Source organism: Hippocampus zosterae, chromosome 10, assembly GCF_025434085.1.
Source record: "Hippocampus zosterae strain Florida chromosome 10, ASM2543408v3, whole genome shotgun sequence".
NCBI lineage: Eukaryota > Metazoa > Chordata > Actinopteri > Syngnathiformes > Syngnathidae > Hippocampus > Hippocampus zosterae.
Genome location: NC_067460.1, coordinates 23,048,309 through 23,073,145, shown reverse-complemented (window position 1 = coordinate 23,073,145; position 24,837 = coordinate 23,048,309). Strand labels below are relative to the sequence as shown.

General features: G+C 46.6%; 1 protein-coding gene and 1 long non-coding RNA gene across 2 annotated transcripts in view; one reads left to right on the top strand and one right to left on the bottom strand.

The window, feature by feature from the left end:
* Positions 1–24,837, bottom strand: part of LOC127609025 (uncharacterized) — a 262,601-nt gene that overhangs the window by 163,672 nt on the left and 74,092 nt on the right. The window lies entirely within an intron of this gene.
* LOC127608994 (protein FAM181B) lies at positions 527–1,841 on the top strand. The gene has a single exon (XM_052078610.1). The coding sequence runs from the start codon at positions 635–637 to the stop codon at positions 1,517–1,519; it is 885 nt and encodes a 294-aa protein (XP_051934570.1). The 5' UTR covers positions 527–634; the 3' UTR covers positions 1,520–1,841.

The following is a 24,837-nucleotide window of genomic DNA, read 5'->3' as shown; positions in this document are numbered from 1 at the left end:
AACCGGAGCACCCGGAGAAAACCCACGCAGGCCCGGGGAGAACGTGCAAACTCCACACAGGGAGGCCGGAGCTGGAATCGAACCCGGTACCTCTGCACTGTGTAGCCGACGTGCTAACCACTGGACTACCGGGTCGCCCTGAATAGTTTTCCTTAGCGTTCAAATCAAGAATTTATTTTTTCATTTTTTTCTGGGAATTCTAATTTGCCAAAAAGGGATAAAGAGCAGTCAAGTCCTCCCGTTGCATTTTATTTATTTTTTTTTAAACACACGATCATCCTTACAACTTTTACTGGGCGTGAGCGCACACAAACTCAAAACGACAAGGGAGTGTTCCAAAGTGAGGTTATTGTCCTTTGCTCAGCATGGAATCTCAAACAAAAATCCCTCTGGGAATGCAGGTGGCTCCGGGACAAGTAAAGAGTTAAGTCCCGCACTCTTTGAAGGGCCAAGCGCCCCCCCCCCTCCCCACCCACCGCTTTTTTTTTCCCTGACATCACACGGTCCGGCCCCCTGAAAGATCCCCTCGTTCCGCTCGGCATCTCCTCACTTGTGCTCCGGAATGTCGAGCGGCATCAGGACGGCGGGGAAAAATGATCTAAGGAACTCGATCCGGAATCGCGGCGGATGAGGAATGGCCGCCATCATGAACCCGCAGTTCATGAGTTTCTGCTTCCCGGGTTCGTCGATGGACGGGGGTCTCCTGGGTGAGCCGGAGAAGGAAGAGGACTACAAGGAGACCACCAGGGAGCTGCTGAGCTTTATGGACTCTGCCTCCAGTAACATCAAGTTGGCCTTGGACAAGCCGGTCAAGTCCAAGAGGAAAGTCAACCACCGCAAGTATCTGCAGAAGCAGATCAAGAGGTGCACCGGGATCGTCAACGTCACCGACGCGGCAGGGAAGGGCCACGGTTCCTCCGCCCCGGCGGGTAAGACCGTCCCCAAGCGCGACGGCGTCCAGGCCAGCTTGCAGAACCGCAGCCTGGCCGCCCTCTTCAGTCCCGCCAAGGAAATCCGCGGTGAGAAAGCCAGGAAGCCACCCCTGCGCCACCGCAACCTGCCGCCTTCCTTCTTCACAGAACCGGCCAACTGCTCCAAGGTCAACCCGGTGGCAGGAATGTCACTACGGGAACTGGAGCGGGCCAACCCGGAGGCGGCGGACTTCTTTGACCTTCTGGGACCCGAATATGTCGGCGTGGCAGCCGAGCAGGAACTTTACCAAAGTGTGCCCGGCCCAGACGCCACCGCCGCCGCCGCCTCCTGTGACGGGCACCACTTCGTCGGGGGTCTTCCTTACCCGGAGTCGTGGACTAGCTGCTCACCGCCGCTTGCCAGGAAGCTACCGACTCCCGCGCAGCCCCCGCTGTACCCCCACCCGGAGGCCGCCACCCCTGTGGGCGCAGAGGATAACGCCCTGTGCTCGTTAGCCTTCTCTAACTTTTTCACAGACTGCTCCGTACCTCAGGTCAACTACGACTTAACTTGTGACTACAACAGGACTCATTATTCATCTCTATGAGAAAATAAAATTCTTGTCGAGGGGTCGGTTTTCATCTTTGTGACAGAGTTTCGTTCTTATGGCGACAAATGAGTTTGAAGACATTGTAGTATGTCACTAACCCGTGCTAAAGTTAAGTTATAATAATCACAGACGCCATTTGTGTGCTAATCAATTTTAGATAGATTCGAAATATAAAACAATAAAATGAAAAAGAGTCAATACAGCCTTAACTGAGGGTGCTGGCTCGTACTCGGTTCTTGAAACTTTGGATGTGAGGACCCACTGTCATGGCAGAACTCAGGAATGATTGAGGGTGTACGGGGGTATTAAAAAGTAGCATGAGGGGTACTTGGTTCAAGACGGGATTTTCTCCTGTCAATTTTGATCACCGAGCTGTAATCGGAGGAAAAATTCATGGCAGCGGCCATCATTGTCCCCTGATCTCCTATGGAGAACCTTCAGCGCATCATTCAAAGGAGGATCTATGAGGGCCGTCGGCGGGATAAAGGGGGGTCTTGATTTACCACAGTGACGACGAATTCACACTGAAGTTGGAAGGCGCCATAGTCTACCGTTAACGTAGGCTCAATAATTGCAATAAATATTTGGATGAAAACACCTCCATGGCCGTCACGTACGTGGGCCAGCCAGGGCGGCGCTTATCTTGGCCAACAACGTGATCTGTTAGCATCACTGCTAGCATTACAGTTGCGTGCTGTGTACAGACTTTACCAACCTGATCAGACAAGGTTTCTGTCCAAACCCCAAAATATCAACATCTGCCGCACAAATAATCCTCCAGCGCATTTCAAGAGGCTACTTCCGGTTAGCAGTTAGCATGTACGTTTGTGGGCTCACCTGCTTATGAAGTCATTTTTGTAGGAACCTGTCCGAGGAGCCCTGGTGTCAGCAAAAGTCTATTCCCGATTGTGGTTTTTAAAATGGCCGCATGTTTTAGAGAAGTCTGGAAATATTTGCTTGGTTCTGATTTGGCTGCATAAATCACACACACAATCAGATCGCCATTTTGACGAACCTCTGATGCGGATCACTTTGAATTTTTCTTTAAGTGCTGACGATCAAAGCTAAAAAAGCAAAACAGACTAAAACAGGAAGAACTGTGTTCAATTCATTTGTAATCTATTTTACATGTAGTAAGTTGAAATAAAGCTGGTCTTTATCGTTCTGTAAACTGTGCCTGTTTTTTTTCCCGCTCAGCTGATAAAAGTGATAAACCAACTGGGGCAAAGTTCATCAGTCATAAAGCAATATTCTATTTTACGATGTGCCACAACTGTGCAGTTCATTTAAAGTCACCCCGCCACACACTTAAAAACAACATTAAATTCATTCAATTATTATTTTAAGACATGCGTATAGCGTATATCTGTACGTACAAAAGACATTCCGGGCTGCTTGCATGCATTGATCCTCCGCCACTGCCTGGAAAAGACCCCAAATAACCAATGAAAAATAAAAAGTCTTCTAATGTTGGTAATTACGATGTAAAAGAATAAAGCAGTGTGTGTTAAACGACTATAACAGTGATTATGCAACAAAATGCAGATCTCGTTTAATTTATGGGTGCCTTAAGTACGAGAAAGAGCATCGCTGATATGGGTAGATGACTGATGAATTTACTGATGAATGACTTCTCCTGTTAAAGTCCTAATTCCACAGTTTAATACGGTGAACAAAATAATCATAATTATGAATGAATGCATCCATCCATGAATTTTCTAATTCTCTTTTCCTCACGTGCCTGCCATGCAAAATAAATGAGACGGAAGACCAAAACACAACTGGGAGAAGTCACCCGAGAATGTATGACGCCCCCTGCCATCTGCTTTGTGGAACTACAGCAAGAGGCTCAAAGGTGACGAGTTAAACACGTTTGTTTTTATGTTCGTTTTTTTGTAGCTTTAGAACATGTTAACGGATAATGAAAATTAAAATATCTATAATTATAATAATCATAATATTTATAACAAGTAATTTTATATTTTACAAATAATAAAATAACAGAAAATACCCACAAGTTCTAATACTGGTACTTCCAATAATACTACAAATAGTAATAATAATATTGGTAATCATTTTACAAGAACTTGATATTTTCTTAATTATGGAACTCTAAAGAAGAAAAAGATGTAAACATAAAAAAAGGAAAATAAATGAAAATGTGTATGGACATTTAGACAACTTTAAAAAATATATAGAAAAAAACTGAAGTGTCCACTAGATGGCAGTAAGATTCCATATCAGACCAGTCCGTATGGAGGTCGAAGGCCTGATGCGTCTGATTCAAGATCACAGGAGATAACATCCGTGTATGTATAGCCCAGTGTGTGTGTGTATGTGTGTGTGTGTGTGTGTGTGTGTGTGTGTGTGTGTGTACACAGACAGACTTGAACAAAACCGTTTCTCAGATGAATTCATGTTCTTGTCAGTTCGACATTCAACAGATGGCGTCCAGTCCTTTTCAGGTTTGTTTGGTCGCAGGCTGTCAGTTGCCCTTTAAAGACCTTCAGTTCTCGTCCTTGCGCCCTCCCAGAAATCAAGTTAGGCCTGGCCGTCATTAATATTCCTTTCGCGGTCCACTCTCTTATTTTGTCAGGCTGCTATCACAGCACGGAGAAAGTGTCTCACTGCTTCACTCCATTTCTTGCGCCTGCATTTCATGTCTGGCTGCCTTTCATTTGGGTGTCTTTTGGTCCTCGGGGGGGGGGGGGGGGGGTGTTGTGTAGGACCCTCACCACTTTTGTTGGTGTGATAACGGCGACGACTTGAGTCACGTCCGCATCCGTGACGCCAAAGAAGTGAGTCACGATTCAAAGACGCACTCTGTTAGCCATTGGGCTACTTACTTCCTGGTTCAAGGAGGAGTTAACTATTGGATGCATGACGCCGGTTGAAAATTTTGGTGGAAAATATTTTCCCGGATGATTTTTTTTTCTCCACATCTGTGAAGATCTCATGGGCGGATAATATTTGTATTGTTCTGTTTTTCATTTCGTTGCTCAGTTAGCTCGTTCCTTCATTCGTCCATGCATCAGTTAGCCAGCTAGCTAGCATTTGAGATGAATGTAAACAACCGACATGGCCGATTCCGATAACTTGCCTTTCGGTCATCGCTTTACATTTGGACCTCCATCAAAACCTTTTCCATCATTTCCTCACTTTATTTAAATAAATGATTATCTTGTATTTCATTCACTTCACCAAGTAACTTCCTAACGGCTCACGGCATATCTTCATGCAGGTCCATACAAATCATGTTGTGCGACGTGTAAGTTATTTTGAATAAAGTACAAAGCGGGAAACAGCCGACTTCCCCACCTTCCTCGAATGCAGCATTCGCTCTTTTGAGCATCGAATGAATGAACACTTCCATCCCTCCCTCCCTCCCTCCGTCCGTCTGTTTGTCCGTCCATGGTGGCCGCTGTCCAGTCAAGTCTGGGTCACGCCTGGGTGGAGTTGGGATACAAGACGTGTTTTCAAAAGTTTTTTTTTCTGCACGTAGTTGGCCACGCTCCATTGGAGCAAAGGAGTTTGAAATAAAAAGGAATTCTGGGGCCCCACAGCCAAATAGAATCTTTTGGCAGGATGTTAATTCATCCCTGGAACATTCGAGTTGCTCGAAATCTTTCCTTTGAAACTGCCAGCGACCTGCTCGCACATCAGGGACGGCCATTAGAGTTTTCTCTAAACCCACAAATCGGCGCCGGAAAAAGGAGATAGATCTGGAGTTGGTCGCTGATTAATTTGTTTTTCCATTTAACCGCTAATATCTCCACCGGAGGAATGAGGACGCTTGGTTTGCCGGAGGCATCGCAATTCAAATGCGTTATTCATCTCGCGTCGTGTTAACGAGGACAATAAGACGGTTCCTGGAACAAACGATCGTTGTTGACACGACATCCAGTCCGATTCCTCTTGTAAAAATACCTTCCGATAATCTTTTGTTTTGGTTCATTATGGTCTAGTCAGTGCAAGGTTTTCCCAACCACTATGATCAGAAATCAATCAATGTCCTATGGGAAATGGTCCACTTCCGCTTAACTCTATCAAAGCCAGCCATCGTCAAAAAACAGAACGATTTAGAGCATTCTGGACTGGTCTTTTGAGACTCTCAAAAATGTCGTTTTATGAAAACAGAGAAACTACCAAAAGGAAGATTAGACTCTCTTCCCTTCATCACAGAAAAAAAAGGTTGTCTCTACCGTATTGGATTTTTTTTTTTGGTCATGTCATCAGCAATAAAACATAAGTTGGTTTCACAAAGGCGGCCCGGTAGTCCAGTGGTTAGCACGTCGGCTTCACAGTGCAGAGGTACCGGGTTCGATTCCAGCTCCGGCCTCCCTGTGTGGAGTTTGCATGTTCTCCCCGGGCCTGCGTGGGTTTTCTCCGGGTGCTCCGGTTTCCTCCCACATTCCAAAAAACATGCGTGGCAGGCTGATTGAACGCTCTAAATTGTCACTAGGTGTGAGTGTGAGTGCGAATGGTTGTTCGTTTCTGTGCGCCCTGCGATTGGCTGGCAACCGATTCAGGGTGTCCCCTGCCTACTGCCGGGAGACGGCTGGGATGGGCTCCAGCACCCCCCGCGACCCTAGTGAGGATCAAGCGGTTCGGAAGATGAATGAATGAATGAATGGTTTCACAAAAATATGAACATGACTTCTTATAATACCAACAACAATGAAAATGTGCCTTTGATGACAAAATCATGTATTGACACCAATTTAACAATTTTACATGACCTACAAATTCCATTCTATTTAGTTGTAGTAGGAGTAGCGGTATTTAGTAGTGTGTGCGCGTGCCATGCGCGTGTGTGTGTGTGTGTGTGTATTCACGCGTAAATGTGTATAAATTACTTCAATTATACATATAATCATCTTTTCTCTCTTTTGTGGCACTCTTGGCGGTAGATTTAACATGACAAACACTTTGGTCAATCACAAATTGCTTGTAGGGTCACATTTCCAATGATCCGCCTTTTTTTTTTTTTTAGGAGCATACACATTGTTGTGACACACGATGAGTTCCTCAAAGAGAACCATCTGCTGGCCATAATTGTTGTTTTTGTTTTTGTTCTCCCGGCTTAATGATGCAATCACAGTTAGACTTTTCTCCACACATTCGCGTTAAAAAAAAAATAAAAATAGCTGCCGGCAATTGATGTCGATGGCGCTTCTCGTTTAGGATCCCGATGAAGATTTCAGGTCATGGGCGCTCGGAGTTAATTGGTCACAAAATTATTTACTTCTAACAAATTATGTACACGAAGCCCCCGTTTATGGTGCGGGGTACGTTCCCCGGTTGAACGAAAATTGCATTTTGAGGAGTTATATTTCCATTACTGTACTGAGCGATCAGACCTGATACAACGTCACTGTAATTGCCATTTCCTCTTTTGTGATCACCATTCAATTTCATCGCTGCGTAATATTCAAGATGTCAAAAACAAATTCCCAAGGAGGTTTGTGCGGCGGCTTATTTCTATCACTTGTGACTTGTCACTTGCAAGGCGCGAGAAACACAGCTGTCACCTCAGCCGAACGCCCGGAGCTTGGCGTTGACTCGTCTGCACTCGTCGCTGTGATAGTGGCGACGTTGATTGCAAAAGTCATGCTTTTAAAATAGACGCGACCTTGCCAAATCATTGGCAAACGGGCCGGCGGTTATGAGCCCCAAATGTCTCCACGTATGTAAAAAAAAAAAAAAAAAAAGTTAATTCCGCACGGTAAAGGCCGGAGCGGCTGCTTCAGGAGATGTCTTCCAAAGATATACAGTATTCTATTATCGCAACCATTAAAAATGTTGCAGAAATGGACCGAACGTTTGGCAGCAACTACCGCAGAGCGCCAAATCAGTTTGAGTCGACTGACTCGTTTGCCGCCTAAATTTGGTCCGTGGACAAAATATGGATAGATTAACACTGGCATATCATTGGATAGATCGGTAATGTACTGAACTCAGGGGCGTAGAGGCGATAGTTATCGATGAATTGGACAATCGATTCTTTTGTTGATTATTATTAGATGATTCTGATTCTTTCATTCATTCATTCATTCATCTTCCGAGCCGCTTGATCCTCACTGGGGTTGCGGGGGGTGCTGGAGCCTATCCCAGTTGTCTTCGGGCAGTAGGCGGGGGACACCCTGAATCGGTTGCCAGCCAATCGCAGGGCACACAGAGATGAACAACCATCCACGCTCACATTCACATCAAGGGACAATTTTTTAAAGCGTCCAATCAGCCTGCCATGCATGTTTTTGGAATGTGGGAGGAAACCGGAGCACTCGGAGAAAACCCACGCAGAACATGCAAACTCCACACAGGGAGGCCGGAGCTGGAATCGAACCCGGTACCTCTGCACTGTGAAGCCGACGTGCTAACCACTGGACTACCGGGCCGCCTGATTCTGATTCTGATTAATTGTTGGTCCTCAAGCGAGAGTCAAACCCTGAACCTCAGATGCACAAGCCACTCACACCGTCATGATGCCCTGAATAATACAACAACACCAAATAGAAATATTTGAGCTCTTAAGCCAAAAAATAAAAAAAAATTAAAAATCATTTTTTTTCTGGCATCTAGAAATTAATTTGAAAAAAACCTTTCCAAGTTTAGCAATCAGTGAATTCCCTGCTCCCAATGATGGGAAGGAGAATACTTTGTAGAATAACACGAGCCTCCTAAGAGAAGCATAATAAGCTTCAAGCTGAGGGGACATGCAGAAAACCCCCCCCAACAAAAACCCAAAAACCCCGTCATGGCTTGCCTCGCTCATAATTGCAGGAATGTTTCCTGCGGGAGCCAAGGACACCAGCCGCCGGCCACGCTGATATCCGACTTATCAACGGCAAGAATCTAGGGGACGTCTATTTTGGTCGCCTCCGTCCCACAGCGAGGTTGGCCCCCGTTGTCGCTCAGCCCTCAAGTAGACGTTTGATGGAATGCGTTACTGCGGCGGCGCCGGCCGTCCTTTGATGCAGCCAAGAACAAACGATCACTTCACGATTCACTTTCATACATTTACACTGAAGAACGTCTGCGTCAGGGCGGGTGCTTTTTTAATTTTTTATTTTTTTTCTGTCTTGGAGAGAAATTCTGCGTTTGGATTTGGGGATTCAACGTGTCCGAATCGCAGCAAGTTTTGCAAGTAATGTGGCCCAACAACTGGTGTGTTTGGGTGGGGGGTCGGGGGGCGCGGTTGTCAACCACGGACGCACCATCCGCAAATGGAGATTTTCGTTCCTTCAAATGTACTTTGCGCACGACGATCTCTTGCGAGGACTCCGTTTCGCTTCTGCTGAATTTAAACAACACGAGCCGTGTTCATTCCCACAATGGCGCAAACGCCCATTTTCGACTGCGCCCGTCTGCGAAAGTGCCAAAAGGGCGAAAATCGCCACCGTGCGCGTATTTAGACTGCGCTTGGTACTCGACTTGCGCCGGGCAAGTAAACCTCGAAGGGTGGTCTTGTCAGTGAAAGCACACCAGCGAGGGGGGGGGGGGTGATTTAGCACGTCGTTATTCTTGAGGTTTGCTTCAGGCCGCCATTACGTAATTCACGACGCAACTGGATCCGAATGTGGCTGGGGCGCTCCCACACCATCGCAAACTTCCTCTTCCTTCTATGTTTTCTTCTCAAATGTATTTTTGATGAGAGGAAATCTTGACCTTGATTGTCCTTACTAACCCCCCCCCCCCCCCCACACAACCCGCCTCCTGCAAGTGGAGGGCGCGTGACCCGCCTGGACTCTTCCATCATTTGTATGCGGCTTGTACCCGTTTGGCGTCAATAGAAGGCATTAATGCACCCTCATGTTGGGGATCAGACGCTGTCGTGCCAGTTTTGATTTGATCAAGCTTTGCGCCATCTTGAGATGAAGCCTTATTGACGCGTCAATAAGCGACGCATCCGTGCATATTAATCAATGTAAATATTTATTTGTGTCTTCCGAATAAAAATAAATAAAATCGGAGTGGGTTTTTTTTTCTTCTTTTCTTTTCTTACTAATGATCTCTTTCAACTCCATCCCTCAGTACGCGAAACAAGTCCAAGCGGCATAATCAAGCCTTTGCTGTGCACGCGTGTTTAAATGTCTGCGCTCAAGCGTTGAACTGCAATGATTGCGCTGCGCTCTCATGTTTAATGCTCTTTGTGTTTGTTTGTTTGCTTGCTTATCGCGGGTGCGGTGTGGAGGGGTGGGGAGCACTGCCAACTAAATGCATCATTGCGCCCCACCCTCGGATGAATGTGATTGCTGCTCGTCGAACAGATGTACGCCATTTGTCTTCGTTTGGCCAATGAAGCGGTTTGATGGCGGCCGTTGGGAGGATTTCACCTGTTACGTCGCACATCTGTCCCGCGCGCCTTTCAACCTTGCAGCAAGAGTTTTGGTTTCTTTCCAAGACGTGCACTCCTGACTGGGATCCCGTGTAAAGAGTATTAAAATATAATATGGTGTTTACAGTGAGTCAAGTGATCACGGTTGTTAATATCACCGTCAGGGATTAGGTACACTATTGCACTCATGAAAGACAAAATAGTCGGGTTCAAAATGTATCCAAAATTTGTGGACGCAAACAAGACAAAAAAAATATCATGATATTAATATACAAAAATGTTTTTAAAATGAAAACAAATCAATATACAGTATTAGCAAATATTACAGAAAAAACTGTAGAACATAAGGGCAAAAAATAGCAAACGATAACAAAATGACTGCAAAATATAGTCTCAAAAAAGTACACAAAATAAACAAATATTAAAATATATGGGGCGGCCCGGTAGCCCAGTGGTTAGCACGTCGGCTTCACAGTGCAGAGGTACCGGGTTCGATTCCAGCTCCGGCCTCCCTGTGTGGAGTTTGCATGTTCTCCCCGGGCCTGCGTGGGTTTTCTCCGGGTGCTCCGGTTTCCTCCCACATTCCAAAAATATGCATGGCAGGCTGATTGAACACTCTAAATTGTCCCTAGGTGTGAGTGTGAGTGCGAATGGTTGTTCGTTTCTGTGTGCCCTGCGATTGGCTGGCAACCGATTCAGGGTGTCCCCCGCCTACTGCCCGGAGACGGCTGGGATGGGCTCCGGCACCCCCCGCGACCCTACTGAGGATCAAGCGGTACGGAAGATGAATGAATTAAAATATATGAAAAGAAAAAAAAACATCCAAAATCAGTACAGGTTGAGGGGGGAAAATGTAAATAAAGTACAAAAATACCCCCAAAAATGGACAAATAATAGATGAAATTGGTCAAGAAAAACAAGGAAAGAGAAAGTCTCTTATTATTGACTGAAAAGTACTTGAGTGCACGTTTCTAACCACAGCTCAGGTTGTATCAATCGAGTCAAATATGAGCGAGAGTCTGCTCCTCGCTGACCTTTTCAGAACACATTATGATCGCCTCCGTGCGAAGAAGGTCGCCCCTTCAGCCAAGAGGAGGATACGGAATGGCACAATGGGGGAGCTGCTACCGTTCAGGTGTAAATTAAAAAGACTCCCGAGAAAGGAAGTGGTCACAAATTACAGCCGAGTGAACCGAGAAAGCTCATTTCGCGACGCATCTATTGGAATTGTAGAAATAAGAAGACAGTTATAGACAATACTAGATACGAACAGGTTGAAATATTGCTCGATAATCATTTCCATTTATTCAATCATTATCATTTTCATGTAGTCTCCGCATACGTGCGGTCTTTTATTTCATAACGGTTTGATTTTGCTGATCCAACTTTATTTGGCAACATCCTGTTTTACTTTGAAAAACCGCGTGACGAACATAGACTTAATAAGGTCGCTAATTCTATGAAGTATAACTAAACGACGGTTACCTGTCACCCGCAACATCCTGTTTTACTTTGAAAAACCGTGTGACGAACATAGACTTTAATAAGGTCGCTAATTCTATGAAGTTTAACTAAACGACGGTTACCTGTCACCCGCAACATCCTGTTTTACTTTGAAAAACCGCGTGACGAACATAGACTTAATAAGGTCGCTAATTCTATGAAGTATAACTAAACGACGGTTACCTGTCACCCGCAACATCCTGTTTTACTTTGAAAAACCGTGTGACGAACATAGACTTAATAAGGTCGCTAATTCTATGAAGTATAACTAAACGACGGTTACCTGTCACCCGCAACATCCTGTTTTACTTTGAAAAACCGTGTGACGAACATAGACTTTAATAAGGTCGCTAACTCTATGAAGAATAACTAAACGACGGGTACCTGTCACCCGACGGACAAAATGGAAGAAAGGTTGACTTGTAATTCAGTGTTTCCCCATTTTTTACCTGACTTTGCTGTGCACTTACATCCCGACCAGAAGTTAGTTTTTGTTTCGTGAGCTGCACGCAAGTGACGTTCATTAGCACTTGCTGGCAGAAATTAATGGAGCACCAGGTCGTTGGATTGATAGAAACGCCGAGGATTACGATTATCGGATGGGGAAACTGCCAATCAAGTGCAACAGATTGATGAAATAACCGTCAAATGATGAGGAGGACCGTCACACACCTGTTCGCCATCGTCACCAAGGTAAGCCATCTTGATGGATGGACTCATTTATTTATTTCAGAAAAAAAAACGGCTGTGCTGGCTCGAATTGAGATGTGTATTTGCCGTAATAAAAAAAGCGGGTTTTAGTCAGAACAAATCATAGCATCTTGTCATGAAGGAATGTTTGAATGGACAACACTTTCGTTTCGCTATGTCTGTCGTATGTATTTGAGGGACTGGGGAGTGCATATGCGTCGTGTGAAAATGTGTTGCCTTTGAGCGGGGGCACCCAGAAGTGTTTCGTGTAGTCTGGGTATCGCTTAAAAAAACGACAACAAAAAAAGGAAAGATGCCAAGTTGTTGGCGGAGGAATTGTGTGTGTGTGTGTGTGTGTGTGTGTTGGGGGGTGGGTGGTATGTAAATGAGCTAAACGTTGTTCACCCCAATCTGGCAAAATTGAAAGCTGTTCACTTACATACATTTTCACATTTAGGCAATGAACAAAATATGTACTTAAATGGTGTGATTTCACACTTGGTGGGCAGGCACCCCTCACCCCACAATTATATTTGATGTATTTTGTTGTTGTTGTTTTTTTTTACAAGCGATTATAAAGCCCATTTAATTATAGCCCTTGAACGTCAACCTTGGACGCACAAAGTGCCAGAGAGTCGCGTTTGGCATCGGTACAAAAGAACCGTGTGGTAACTTTTACAGGGTCGTGCCAGCTGGACTCGGACAGAAGCCTGCTGGGTTGCCCGACGGATGGGAGGGAAAAAAGTGGGGGTGGGGGGGGGGAGCAGGATGTTGGAATAAACCTGTGAGGAACCCCTGGAAAGCACAGCTGCACCATCACCAAAATGTCACGGCAACCAATTCAAATGAGGCGCACGTGACCGCCGTCGCCATCTACGGCGGGCCTCCGCGGCTGTGCGCCACTTTAACCTGAACTTTCATAACGGCACGACCACCCCTCCACTCCCCCGCAATCCCCAGTCACCATTCTTCCCCCGTATGCAAATAAAAACGGCTTTAGCGCCTTAGCATTGCCCGGATGCAAAACGTGACATTTATGTGGTGGAGTCTTAACCAAGCTCGCGCGTCGGCTCTCTAAGTAGCTGACATTAATGAAAAGGAGCTTTAAATGCACTGCGAGGGCCGCGTCCGACATGTTTACTCCGTGCAATTTGTTTTATTTGGAGCTTTTGGAGGTTGTAATTACATTTGGCGAAATGTCAAGCTTCCCTAGAAAAGATTTTACCAGCCCGATGCATAATAACACATGGAAATGTTCTTTCACTCTTCTCCGGCTTATCGCACGCTTTTAAAGGCGATAATGAGATATATTCACATACTTGTACGTGCTACCTTGACATTTAGTGTTGGTGAGATAACACGGTGACACGTTGCTGGCTTTTCACGTTTGCCGTACATTATCTACGGCTAATATTTAAATTTGCACCTCTGATTTGAATATATTACGATAGCCTAATTCATATTGCGATATAAAAAGCCTCCATAGTCGCTCTTCTGTAAAATGTGTAGTCTGACTTTTCCAACATTTTAACCTTCTCATACTACTTCAGCGTACTTCCTTGACACCTTTGACGTGCTGCTTTCCTATTTAATATGGCTTTGGCGCCATCTGTTGGCATGTTAGCGAGCAAGGCGGAGAGATGGGGCTGAAGTGAAGCATTGTGGGGAAAAATTAAAACACTGTCGGTGACTCTTCTTATAAGCAAGTCTTCGGTTAGACTGCGGGATGCGTTTAGCCGCACTAGCTAGCCCGCCGAAGCTCGTTGCTAGCTAGCGCAAGCAGCGCGGTGCTCGCGGGACAATGACGCCACGCCCAGCAAAGCTTTGAACACTGAAAAGTGTTCAAATCTTTTACTCTCAGTGTTGCTATTCAGTGTGTTTAATTCAATGCCCGGCGTGTGAATTTTGACCCGGAAACTTTGAAGCGAAACCTGTATACCGTACAGCTAACATATCTGCAATGCAGTTGAGCTCCTGTATTGTCTCCCCGCGGGTTGACGAGTTGTAGCGATGAGCCGTAAACCAATAAATATCACTCGGGCCTCCCAGGATTTAGCCTGATCACCGCGTTTCTCATTCCCTTCGGTTCAACCGACACCGCCCGCGCTCGTGATTGATAGTAATTATACAGTCGAAGTAGGCACAGCCCGTTCCCGCCGCATCCGCCTGCAAAGGGGAAGCGTGGGTCACACAGGTTCGGATTGTTCCATAAAGTGCCACTCTGGGGGGGAGGGGGGGTGATGAACACCAAATTGTGGATGCCATCTCTTTCCCACCCACAAAAACAAGCACCCCCCCCCCCAAAAAAAAATAAATGACCCGAGAATTTAATGGGCCCCGTGCAAGTCTCTCCAAATGTGCTGCCCTCTATATGTTAGACACTCCGTAACTCCAACTCATTTCCATTCATCACCGCTACGGTTGTCCTTGGGGTGTTGTCCAAACTGAAAAAAAACTGTCCACACGTCTTCGCGTTGTATTATTACACAATGGCGGGATGACGGTTGACAAAAAATTGAGAGGTTTCGAAAGCCATAAAATGTTAGCATATTGCTTGATAAGTTTGAATAGCACACAAGATCGGTGTTGTATTATTATTATTATTATTATTATTGTTAAGAATTTGGTATTTTCCACCGGTAGTTTGATTTGTATTTTTTTTCAGGATGTTGGAGACCACTTGTTTCAGACTCGTCCCAGCACGTGTATTCACGATTTGAGCCCAAGTACCGATGCCTAGAGTACTCTTTATACACACCGTTTCATTTAACAGTTAACACTTGCCAAAATATCGAGAACGATCTTTCTATTCTACGCAAATGATGATTCACCGTTGTGTCATTCTGTCGCGGTATCGCGCCGACGACTGCCGAAGCGGACTTGATCGCATTCAGATTTTTCTCGTGTTATGCGACTGTGACTGGGAACCTCCACAAGTACCCGATCACTTTAAATTAAAATAAGGCCGGTATCGGCCTGATACTGATACCTGGTATCGATACTCGCCCATCCCCATTTACATCAATACACGTCGGCTCATGACGAAATAAGAATTTTGCCACGCAACAAACTTGAAACTGAAAGTGGTTACGAAAACGGCATCATCTTGTTGTCGCGCTACTCGCGGAGCGACTGATGAAGCTAGCAGCGCGGGCTAATAACAGCAAATAGCGCTTCCATGATGAGGCATGAGCTCGTGCCTATTTTCTGCCGTTTCTCCTCAGCCAAACGTCTTTTTATGTTTCTCGCGCTCACCTCGGGTGCGAACCTGTCACTCAGAGTTTGGAGTATAAATACACTAGCGTGGTGCTATGCTGCACACTGAGCTTGAGCTGCCGAGGTCAGTTTGCCTCGCCTTACTCATCCACAACGTATTGATTTTTCTATTTGACGTGTCTGCACTCTGGCCAGTTATTTATTTATCAGCCCCCCCCCCCCTCTCCCCTTGGCGTCCATACACCTCAGTGCTCTTTTGTGTGAAGACGCTGGTGTACCATGGTAGAGCGTTTTCCCAGGTGTGATGTTATAGCGTTTAAAAAAATATATATACAGGCTGTGATTAGAGGTGCCCTTGTATTGTAAGGAGCAGCAAGACAGGATGAGGACTCTTGATGCCAAAAATCCTGCAGTTTCCTTCTGTGGGGAATTGATGATGCCTCGGAAATGGTGATTATTATTCTGACGAGTGAATCGCTCTTTGGGGCCTTCCGCGTGGCTGAAAATTCACAAATTATTTGCAGGTAACCTGGTGAAAACACGCACGGAGGCGAGGGGGAGTGCTGATGGGGGGGGGGGGGGATCGCCCTCACGACAGCTTCAACGATAGCTACGTTCACCCAATTTCGTTTCTATCTTAATGGGATGTTCGGAAATGTCTCAAGGACCATGTGGGGGGGGGGTGAACAGGAATTCGGTTTTTGGTTTTAAGTGGCTGCCTAACTGAACTAAAGTCAAGTATCTAAGATTGATATGCGATGCTAATGAGGCATGAGCTAGCTAACATAGTTAGCTAGCATGATAGCCTAAATAGCACATTAGCACACGCTGTCGTGTCATCACACATGGGCAAACGTACGCACACGAGTGCTTTGTATTGTCAAGTTGTAAATAACAAAGAAGAGTAGAAGGGTACGTCTACGTACGAACGTCTCTTCATACGAAATTTTCAAGTTACGAAACACCTCAACGGGAAAATACTGACTCTCGTCACGATTTTTTTTTTTTCAAGAAACGAAAGGTAAAATTACAGTATGGGCTCTACCCGGGAATTAATTAGTGAGTTAATTAATGAGTCGGCGGCCCGGTAGTCCAGTGGTTAGCACGTCGGCTTCACAGTGCAGAGGTACCGGGTTCGATTCCAGCTCCGGCCTCCCTGTGTGGAGTTTGCATGTTCTCCCCGGGCTTGCGTGGGTTTTCTCCGGGTGCTCCGGTTTCCTCCCACATTCCAAAAACATGCGTAGCAGGCTGATTGAACACTCTAAATTGTCCCTAGGTGTGAGCGTGAGTGCGAATGGTTGTTCGTTTCTGTGTGCCCTGCGATTGGCTGGCAACCGATTCAGGGTGTCCCCCGCCTACTGCCCGGAGACGGCTAAGATAGGCTCCAGCACCCCCCGCGACCCTAGTGAGGATCAAGCGGCTCGGAAGATGAATGAATGAATTAATGAGTCGTCGGGTTGGAGCATTTTCTAAGGTGCCCGCATATAGTTTCACTATAGTCTACAGCGGTTCGAGAGCTTTGCTCTCCTCATAACATTTAGTCACGTCTGCCATGTTGGACTTGTTTTTCTTCCACCGATTGATTTCCTCCAGAAAGTCTCTTAGGTTTCACCAGTCGTCTCTTTGCCCGATTGAACCGAAGTCCCTCCTGATTTTTCTTCCTCCTGCTTTCTGTTTATCGTGTCTGTAGCAGAAGCAGCGGCGTCGGCGGCGTAATGACCACCATTCATAAACTCATGGATCCGGTAAATGTTCCGTACGACAGCCGCGCTGCTTGGCCAGGAATTGGGTCGTCTATTTTCAAATCTGCGATCGTGTTTGTTTGGGGGGGGGGGGGGCAGACTCTTCGACCTCTACCGGCACTGGCGGACTTGTTTGCATCAGTCATTCACAAGCCCTTTTATGCGGCTTGTCTAAACAGCTTTTTGTGTTTGATATTAATGACGGCAGGGTTGCTAACTGGTTAGCACGTCCGCCTCACAGTGCAGCGGCCTTCCTGCGTAGAGTTTGCATGTTCTCCCCGTGCCTGCGTGGCTTTTCTCCGGGTACTCTGGTTTCCTCCCACATTCCAAAAACATGCGTGGCAGGTTAATGGAACACTACAAATTATCCCGAGGTGTGATTGTGAGCATTTAAGGTATGTGTGGCCCAAAACTTGCCTCATACGATCTATGCCGTGAAAACAAAACTAGGGGTTTGATAACAAAGTTTCGTGTACTTTGTGAAGTACCAGGACAGGTATGTGAATGTTGAACCACTGTGTTGCGTTAAAAGTATTGATCTCATCATTAGTCTAATGATCCGATTGTGCCGACACCGTGTCGCTGTGTGAAAGTGCCTATCATCCCGTCTTTGCTGGATTCTGTGTAAAAGCCACAGGGGAGGGTAAATGCCAGATTTTCTCTTCCACTACATTGTTGTGCTCACTCTTGAGTAAATGATGGACCGGTGCATCGTCTGGATACTTGCCGAACGATGCGTTGGCTCTAATTATGACTCAATTATCGGAATTATCTACGCAGAAAATGTGACAATCTTCGCCGTCTTTGGCATTTCTGTCACGATCAGACGCTTTGTAATTGAGCGGGGGGGGTTTTTGGGGGCCGCACACGGATCGTTGCTCCCGGCTGATTAAATGCTGATAGGAGGGGACTATAAATCAAAGGCAACCCACCCGGCTAATTAGCTGCTGTAAGCATTACAACCCGCTAAACAACGAGCGGAGGTGCTTTCGCTGACATAATCAACTTATTTGCGGCGGAATGGAGCAGACCCCGCTGGAGGGAAACTCGAACGAAACTCGTCGCCGGGGGGTCGTTCCCAAGGGCAAACGCCAAAAGAATGGCTCATTTCAATTAACGAACGGCCCGGGCTTTTAATTCTAACGCGTCTTTTATATCAATTAATAAACCTCGACAGCGGCATGGCATCACGGCCCAAACTATGAAGGACATGCTTTGAGTTAATTTAATCACAGCAATCCGCTGCGACATTGTGCAAATACAAAACAAGTCCGTTCCCTTTTGTGGGGGTTGGGGGGGGAGTGCCACCGGGGGAGACAGACACGCAGAGATAATCCTCAAAAACTGCACTGAAAAAAGAAAAAAAGAAAAAAAGAAAGGTCGATTGTCTTCGTTGAGTAAAGATTGCGGCCTGAAAAGGTTCACCTTGAGAACGCGGTTATTATGTTGGCCCCTGATATGGCTTCCTGATACTAATCGGCGTGTTCCGTCTGCGATTTAAGGCAGGGAAGAAAAAAAAATGTGCTGATGAGAGGTCCGCAGAATAAATGAAGCTTATCACCTAATGGCATCTTCTCGGCCCACCCGCTGACTCGGAAAGCCCTTGCGAAATGTCACGGGCGGGCCCGGGTTCACGTGTGAGGTAATTGGAGAAGACGTCGTCGTCCGTCGTCATTGCTGTGGGGGTGGGAAAAGAAAAACGTTTCGAAATTACCTCGTTACAATGTACCTTGAGCGACGTTATGAATCTTCACGTTATGACGTAGTTTGCAGTAACCGGTCCCAATGGACTCGGCGATGAACCTCCCTCAGGCCTGGCGAATGCGATTGTCGTCTTTTTGGTCAGGCATATCCCTGGACGGCAGCGAAGTAGGCAATCGCTCATTTTGGGTCCTGGCGCAGGTGAAATGTAAGTCAACTCTGAATGCGAGAGGCAGATGTTTGCGAGCGGGCGCCAACGTCGACGCGTGAGCGACTCATTAAGCCAGACGGGCAGCGGCCTCGGTGCCCCCCCCCCCCCCCCCACCCCACCGTGGCACGGCCTCGGTGCTGGCTTCCTGACTGGCATCGGGGAAGCAGCCAGCTGGGATGCTTCCTGCTTCATTATGGCTGCGAAGAGTGGGAGGAAAAAAAACAAAAAACAAAAGAAAAACATAACACGTTTTGGAAAGTAATTACCCATATTTTGAAAAAACACGACATGGTAAGGAATTGACGATTCATTCATTCATTCTTGGACATGGAATCGGAAAGACCAAAAAATTGAATAATAATTTGGTTTTTAAAATGAAAAACAAAGTGAAAAAAAATTGTGGTTTTTTTTTTTTTACATTTCAATCTAAGGCACAGATAAAAATACAAAAATTGAAAAACGAGCCCCAAAAGTTTTTAGTCAATGTTGTCACTGTATATTGTTTCTATTGATCAATGAATAAAATAAACATACAGTCCATTTTTTTCTATTTCCCATGATTTCAAAAATGGCCAAACCTTAATCACTCTGTTCAACAAATTTTTACTTTTTTTTTTAATCATGGAGTCCAGAAATATTTTTAGATTATTATTATTTTTTAAAAATTCTGAACCTGCCCTCATTTTTGTCCTCTTCACACATCAGGTGTTTATTACAATGTATTTACTAATGTTTCTGAATTAAGATTCAGGAGAGTCAGTCGGCTTTCATGGAAGACGACAGAAATCTTGCGGTTGAGAGGTTGAAATTCTGAGGATTTCACTTTTTAGATAAGATGTCTTATTTATCGATTGTCAAGAAGAATTCTCCATTAATTTGATCATCGCTTCATTGTCATATAATCGTGGCACCTCGAGAGAGAGAACAAATGTAGCGTCACAATTTCCAGGAAACGGCGCATGATGGAAAAAAAAAATATTATCGTAATGAAAACTTATTGAAGCGGCGAGGTAGCAGACAAGCTGCGTGCATCTGCTCGCCGCATCTGGCCGCACGGGGCTCGCCATCCAGCCGGGCAGACGGCGTTTACGCCCGCTACCGACGCACGAATGACTTGCCAAGCAAAGTTGCGTTGGCGAACGCACAAAGAATACCGACCGAGGCGGCGACCGAGTCAAATGAGCGAATCGAGCTGATTGGCTGCATGTTGCTCCGTGGCATCCTTTTCATTTGCCATTTTCCTTTTTTTATATTTTTTGAGAATTTTTTTTTTTTTTTAGATTTTCTTCCCACAATGAAATTTTATGAACCACAAAGCGCACTGGACTTCTTGTTTTTTAGCGCTTGGTCACACATCCCAGGCGCACTCAAATTTGGTTCATTAAAGATTCTAAATGGTCGGATTTTAGACCACCCCCCCCTCGGGACTGAGCAATTACCACCTGCCTGGGTCGTCATGGCAACCAAAAGCATTCTCATTAGCCCAAACAGTAGAAGGAGCCGTGCGAACAGCGGCGTATTTCACTTTTGATATGCTTTTAATGCTCAAAAACGTTTGTGGTCGGGATGTTCTATTTATTTATCCCCCCCCCCCCCCGTGACATGTTTGTTGGCCTGATCTCCAACTACCAAGTGCATTTTCCTCTGATACTAAATGACTAAAAGTCCTGATCTCTCCTTTTGATTTTTCAACTGGACCGGTTTTAACTGTCGCGTGCTTTCATGGTGCTACAAGTCATTAAAAAAACAAAAAAAACCGAACTCCCCCCTCTCGTGAATTTGACCGCAGTCTCACGTTGCCGTCAGTCGTCATCACCAGGCAGGCAAATGATTTCCCCGTCTGCACCGTCACCCGAATAACGAACCGAATATCGATCTCCATCGTGTCGCCGCCTAACGGATTGCGTTGCGCAGGTGATGATCACGACGGCTGTGACATTTCCGGTTTATTCATTTTCACGTCACGCCCATTCCCAATACGCGCACAATATTGACTCGTCAAGGCGCCCGGTGGGCCTTTGTCATCAGCGGGTGGGATTAAGCGGCACGGCCTAGATAAAACGTACCGTAAGGCGGGCCTCGTCTTCAAGACGGATGGCCACGGCCGCGGTCTGGATGGAATGCCTCCATTGGGCCATTTGGCCCGGTGGAGCCCATCAATCAGGGTGGCACCGAAGGTCTAGGCCGAGGGGGTGTAATGATGCAAGCAGCATGTGGCCAAGCCATCCCTGCCTACTGAGGTGGAAGGGTGTGCCCCCGTCCAGCGCTCCTTTCGCTTCCCCCGCCGCCATCATCCATCATAACGCCCGGCTAGATTTGCGTTGTACTACACATTCCCCCCCCCCCCCCCCCTTTCAGGTTCGCTTTGACGAGATCTGCTCCAATCGGTAATCCGTAAATGGCTTAATCAAAAAAAACCTTTTTAATGATCATACGTTGAAACGCCTCATTAGGGAAAAAGTTGACGAAACGCCAGAAATGGACTCGATGATAAATGAGCCGGATTAATTGTAACACGGGTGGCCCGGTAGTCCAGTGGTTAGCACGTCGGCTTCACAGTGCGGAGGTACCGGGTTCGATTCCAGCTCCGGCCTCCCTGTGTGGAGTTTGCATGTTCTCCCCGGGCCTGCGTGGGTTTTCTCCGGGTGCTCCGGTTTCCTCCCACGTTCCAAAAATATGCGTGGCAGGCTGATTGAACACTAAATTGTCCCGAGGTGTGAGTGCGAATGTCTGTGTTGTTCGTGTCTGTGTGCCCTGCGATTGGCTGGCAACCGATTCAGGGTGTCCCCCGCCTACTGCCCGGAGACAGCTGGGATGGGCTCCAGCACCCCCCGTGACCCTAATGAGGATCAAACGGCTCGGAAGATGAATAATTGTAACACGGGCGGCCCGGTAGTCCAGTGGTTAGCACGTCGGCTTCACAGTGCAGAGGTACCGGGTTCGATTCCAGCTCCGGCCTCCCTGTGTAGAGTTTGCATGTTCTCCCCGGTCCTGCGTGGGTTTTCTCCGGGTGCTCCGGTTTCCTCACACATTCCAAAAATATGCATGGCAGGCTGATTGAACACTCTAAATTGTCCCTAGATGTCTCTGTGTGCCCTGCGATTGGCTGGCAACCGATTCAGGGTGTCCCCCGCCTACTGCCCGTAGACAGCTGGGATAGGCTCCAGCACCCCCCATGACCCTAGTGAGGATCAAGCAGTTAGGAAGATGAATGAATGAATGAATAATTGTAACACCTTATCAAGCTCCAAACCCGCACTCCCGCCTCTTCCCCGGCGATACCGCAACATTTCGAAAAGGCTGGCCGGCGTGTGCGTTTGAATTGTTGGATTGAAGACTTGCTAACAAGAAGCATTTTGGCAGAAAATAAACAATTCTTAAAAAATAAAATAAAAAAAGAGCTCAAGTTTTTGTTTCAAGCCGTATATTGCCACTCGCGGTTGAACTAAACTTCAAAACGAGACATTAAAAAGAGAGAACGACAGTCGAGCGCTTGCTAGCTTAATGCTAACACGAAGTGAAAAGCGAGCGCGCAGGGCGGAATCAGATTGCTTTGGGGTCGAATCTGTTTCGATGCGTAGCTGATGTAACGAAGGAGCTTGTTGAGTTTGTTCGCTCCGGTTCTGTGCCGTTTCAGCATAGCAACAGAGTGTTTGAATTTCTCTTCACAGCGTCAAGGCCAACCCGGGAAAACCTGCCATTAGCAATGTTTTTACCCACCGTGTGCTTAACTCGGAAAAGGGCAGCCTTCGGAAGCTTCCGCTTGCCCTATTAAAGGCCGTATTTTATTTCACATCATGAGCTTTATAACCCTCACGCAAACATATTATGGCACTGGCCCAAGCAAGCCCCGTAAAAAAGGTTTCGTCAGTACAAATGTAAAGCTAATGCTAAGTCTGGACTCGGCCGGCGGAAGGTCATTTGCTAGAAAGCGTGCGGTGCAAAAAAAGCGATGCTTTTAAAGATAGGGCCTTCTTTCCCCGCTCCGGAAGGGAAATCCGGGCCGGCTTCCGCCACGAGACGGGACCGTATGAAAGCAGGCCCGTTGCGCTTGTGTGTGTGTGTGTGTGTGTGTGTGTGTGTGTGTTTGCGTGTGAAGGGTTTGTTGAATGCTGTTGCTTTGCTGCCAACACTTGACCCACAAATTCTGCCCCAGGCACAACAATGCAATTATTTTGGTTTTGGGGTTTATTGCATCGTAAATTCACTTCAGGGTCATCGGGGGTAAATGACAAGTCGTTCATGAATCCCCCGCTCTTGTCCGCGCGAGACCTTTTGCTGTGTGGATTTGCACCAATGGAGGAAGCCGAATCAACTCGGCGTTTTCCCATTTTGCCGATGTAATCAATGTTGGGGGAGGAGGGAAAAAAAAATAAAAACATTGCGCTTGAATGGCTGATAATTGCTTTTTTTGTTCCGGGCTGATTAGTAAAAGATAACGGCGGCAGAGCCTTTTTTGATGGAATCCTCAAATTGGATTTTGGCGCTGGGATTTGAGCGGCTTTATTTATCACATTCCTGCGCGACCTCGTCGGGATTATTCCCGGGCGTCATTAAGACATGTGCTTTGTATTAATTTCATATGGATTGTTGCCATTCACGGGGCGGCCCGGTAGTCCAGTGGTTAGCACGTCGGCTTCACAGTGCAGAGGTACCGGGTTCGATTCCAGCCCCGGCCTCCCTGTGTGGAGTTTGCATGTTCTCCCCGGGCCTGCGTGGGTTTTCTCCGGGTGCTCCGGTTTCCTCCCACATTCCAAACACATGCATGGCAGGCTGATTGAACGCTCTAAATTGTCCCTAGGTGTGAGTGTGAGTGCGAATGGTTGTTCGTCTCTGTGTGCCCTGCGATTGGCTGGCAACCGATTCAGGGTGTCCCCCGCCTACTGCCCGAAGACGGCTGGGATAGGCTCCAGCACCCCCCGCGACCCTAGTGAGGATCAAGCGGCTCGGAAGATGAATGAATGAATGAATGTTGCCATTCACATTCACACGCAATCTGCACAAAGACCCCCCCCCCCTAAAATCCTCGATTGAGCGCCAGTGTCGCCGCCGCTGTTTTAAAAAAAAAAAAATAAATAAAAATTCCGGTGTCACGTCTTGTTAAGCTTCATCCTTATTTGGGCATTTAATCAACCCAACCTCCTAATTGAACAATGCGTTATTAGGAGCCACTTTAATTACGCCAACAATGTACAGTAACTTTGTTTTAATTAAAAACACACCAGCACAGCCCCCCCGGCGGGGAGTCGGCCTCGTCGAGCGTGTGCAAAAGCAATCCCGGCACGGTTATTACATGTTCGCCGCCGCCGATTTGAGGGAAAAGTTCATGGTGACCTTGGAAACGACTGAACGATGACGTGCAAATTAAAACGCTTTTGCTTCTTTCCTGTTTTTACACCGGCGTCCCGCCATTAAAAAAGAAAAAAAATTGCGGCCGCAGGAATTGTCGGGTTAATAGGCGGCTTTTTTTTTTTTTTTTTACAAAGGGCGCCGAGGGTGTGACGTCCTTTTCGCCAAGAGAGCCCGCCATGATTATAAAGACGTAATGAGGTTCCAGCACATTACATGCACCTCACTGTGTCATTAGGTCCCGTCAAGCACAGAAACACTCATTTCGCTAATACGAACAAACCATCCTTCATTGGCCCGGGTGGGCCGACAAGAGTTGCCGAAGCCTCGTAGGGGGCGCTCTTGCGGCGCAAGTCGGGGTGACGGACGCCAAGTTGATGTTTCAGTAACCTCTCGGATAGAAAAGTCAATCCAAGTTTGAGCATTTTTATGATTTTTTTTTACGTTGCTTTGAGGTCATTTTGTGTCAAATCAAATCCGTCAGTAATACAGGAAGTTTTTTTGTTGTTGTTGTTGACATAAACAAAACAGGGCGGCCCGGTAGTCCAGTGGTTAGCACGTCGGC

Bases quoted from the DNA above. Each gene is read 5' to 3' on its own strand.
- LOC127608994 (XM_052078610.1), top strand. From the start codon at position 635: ATGGCCGCCATCATGAACCCGCAGTTCATGAGTTTCTGCTTCCCGGGT.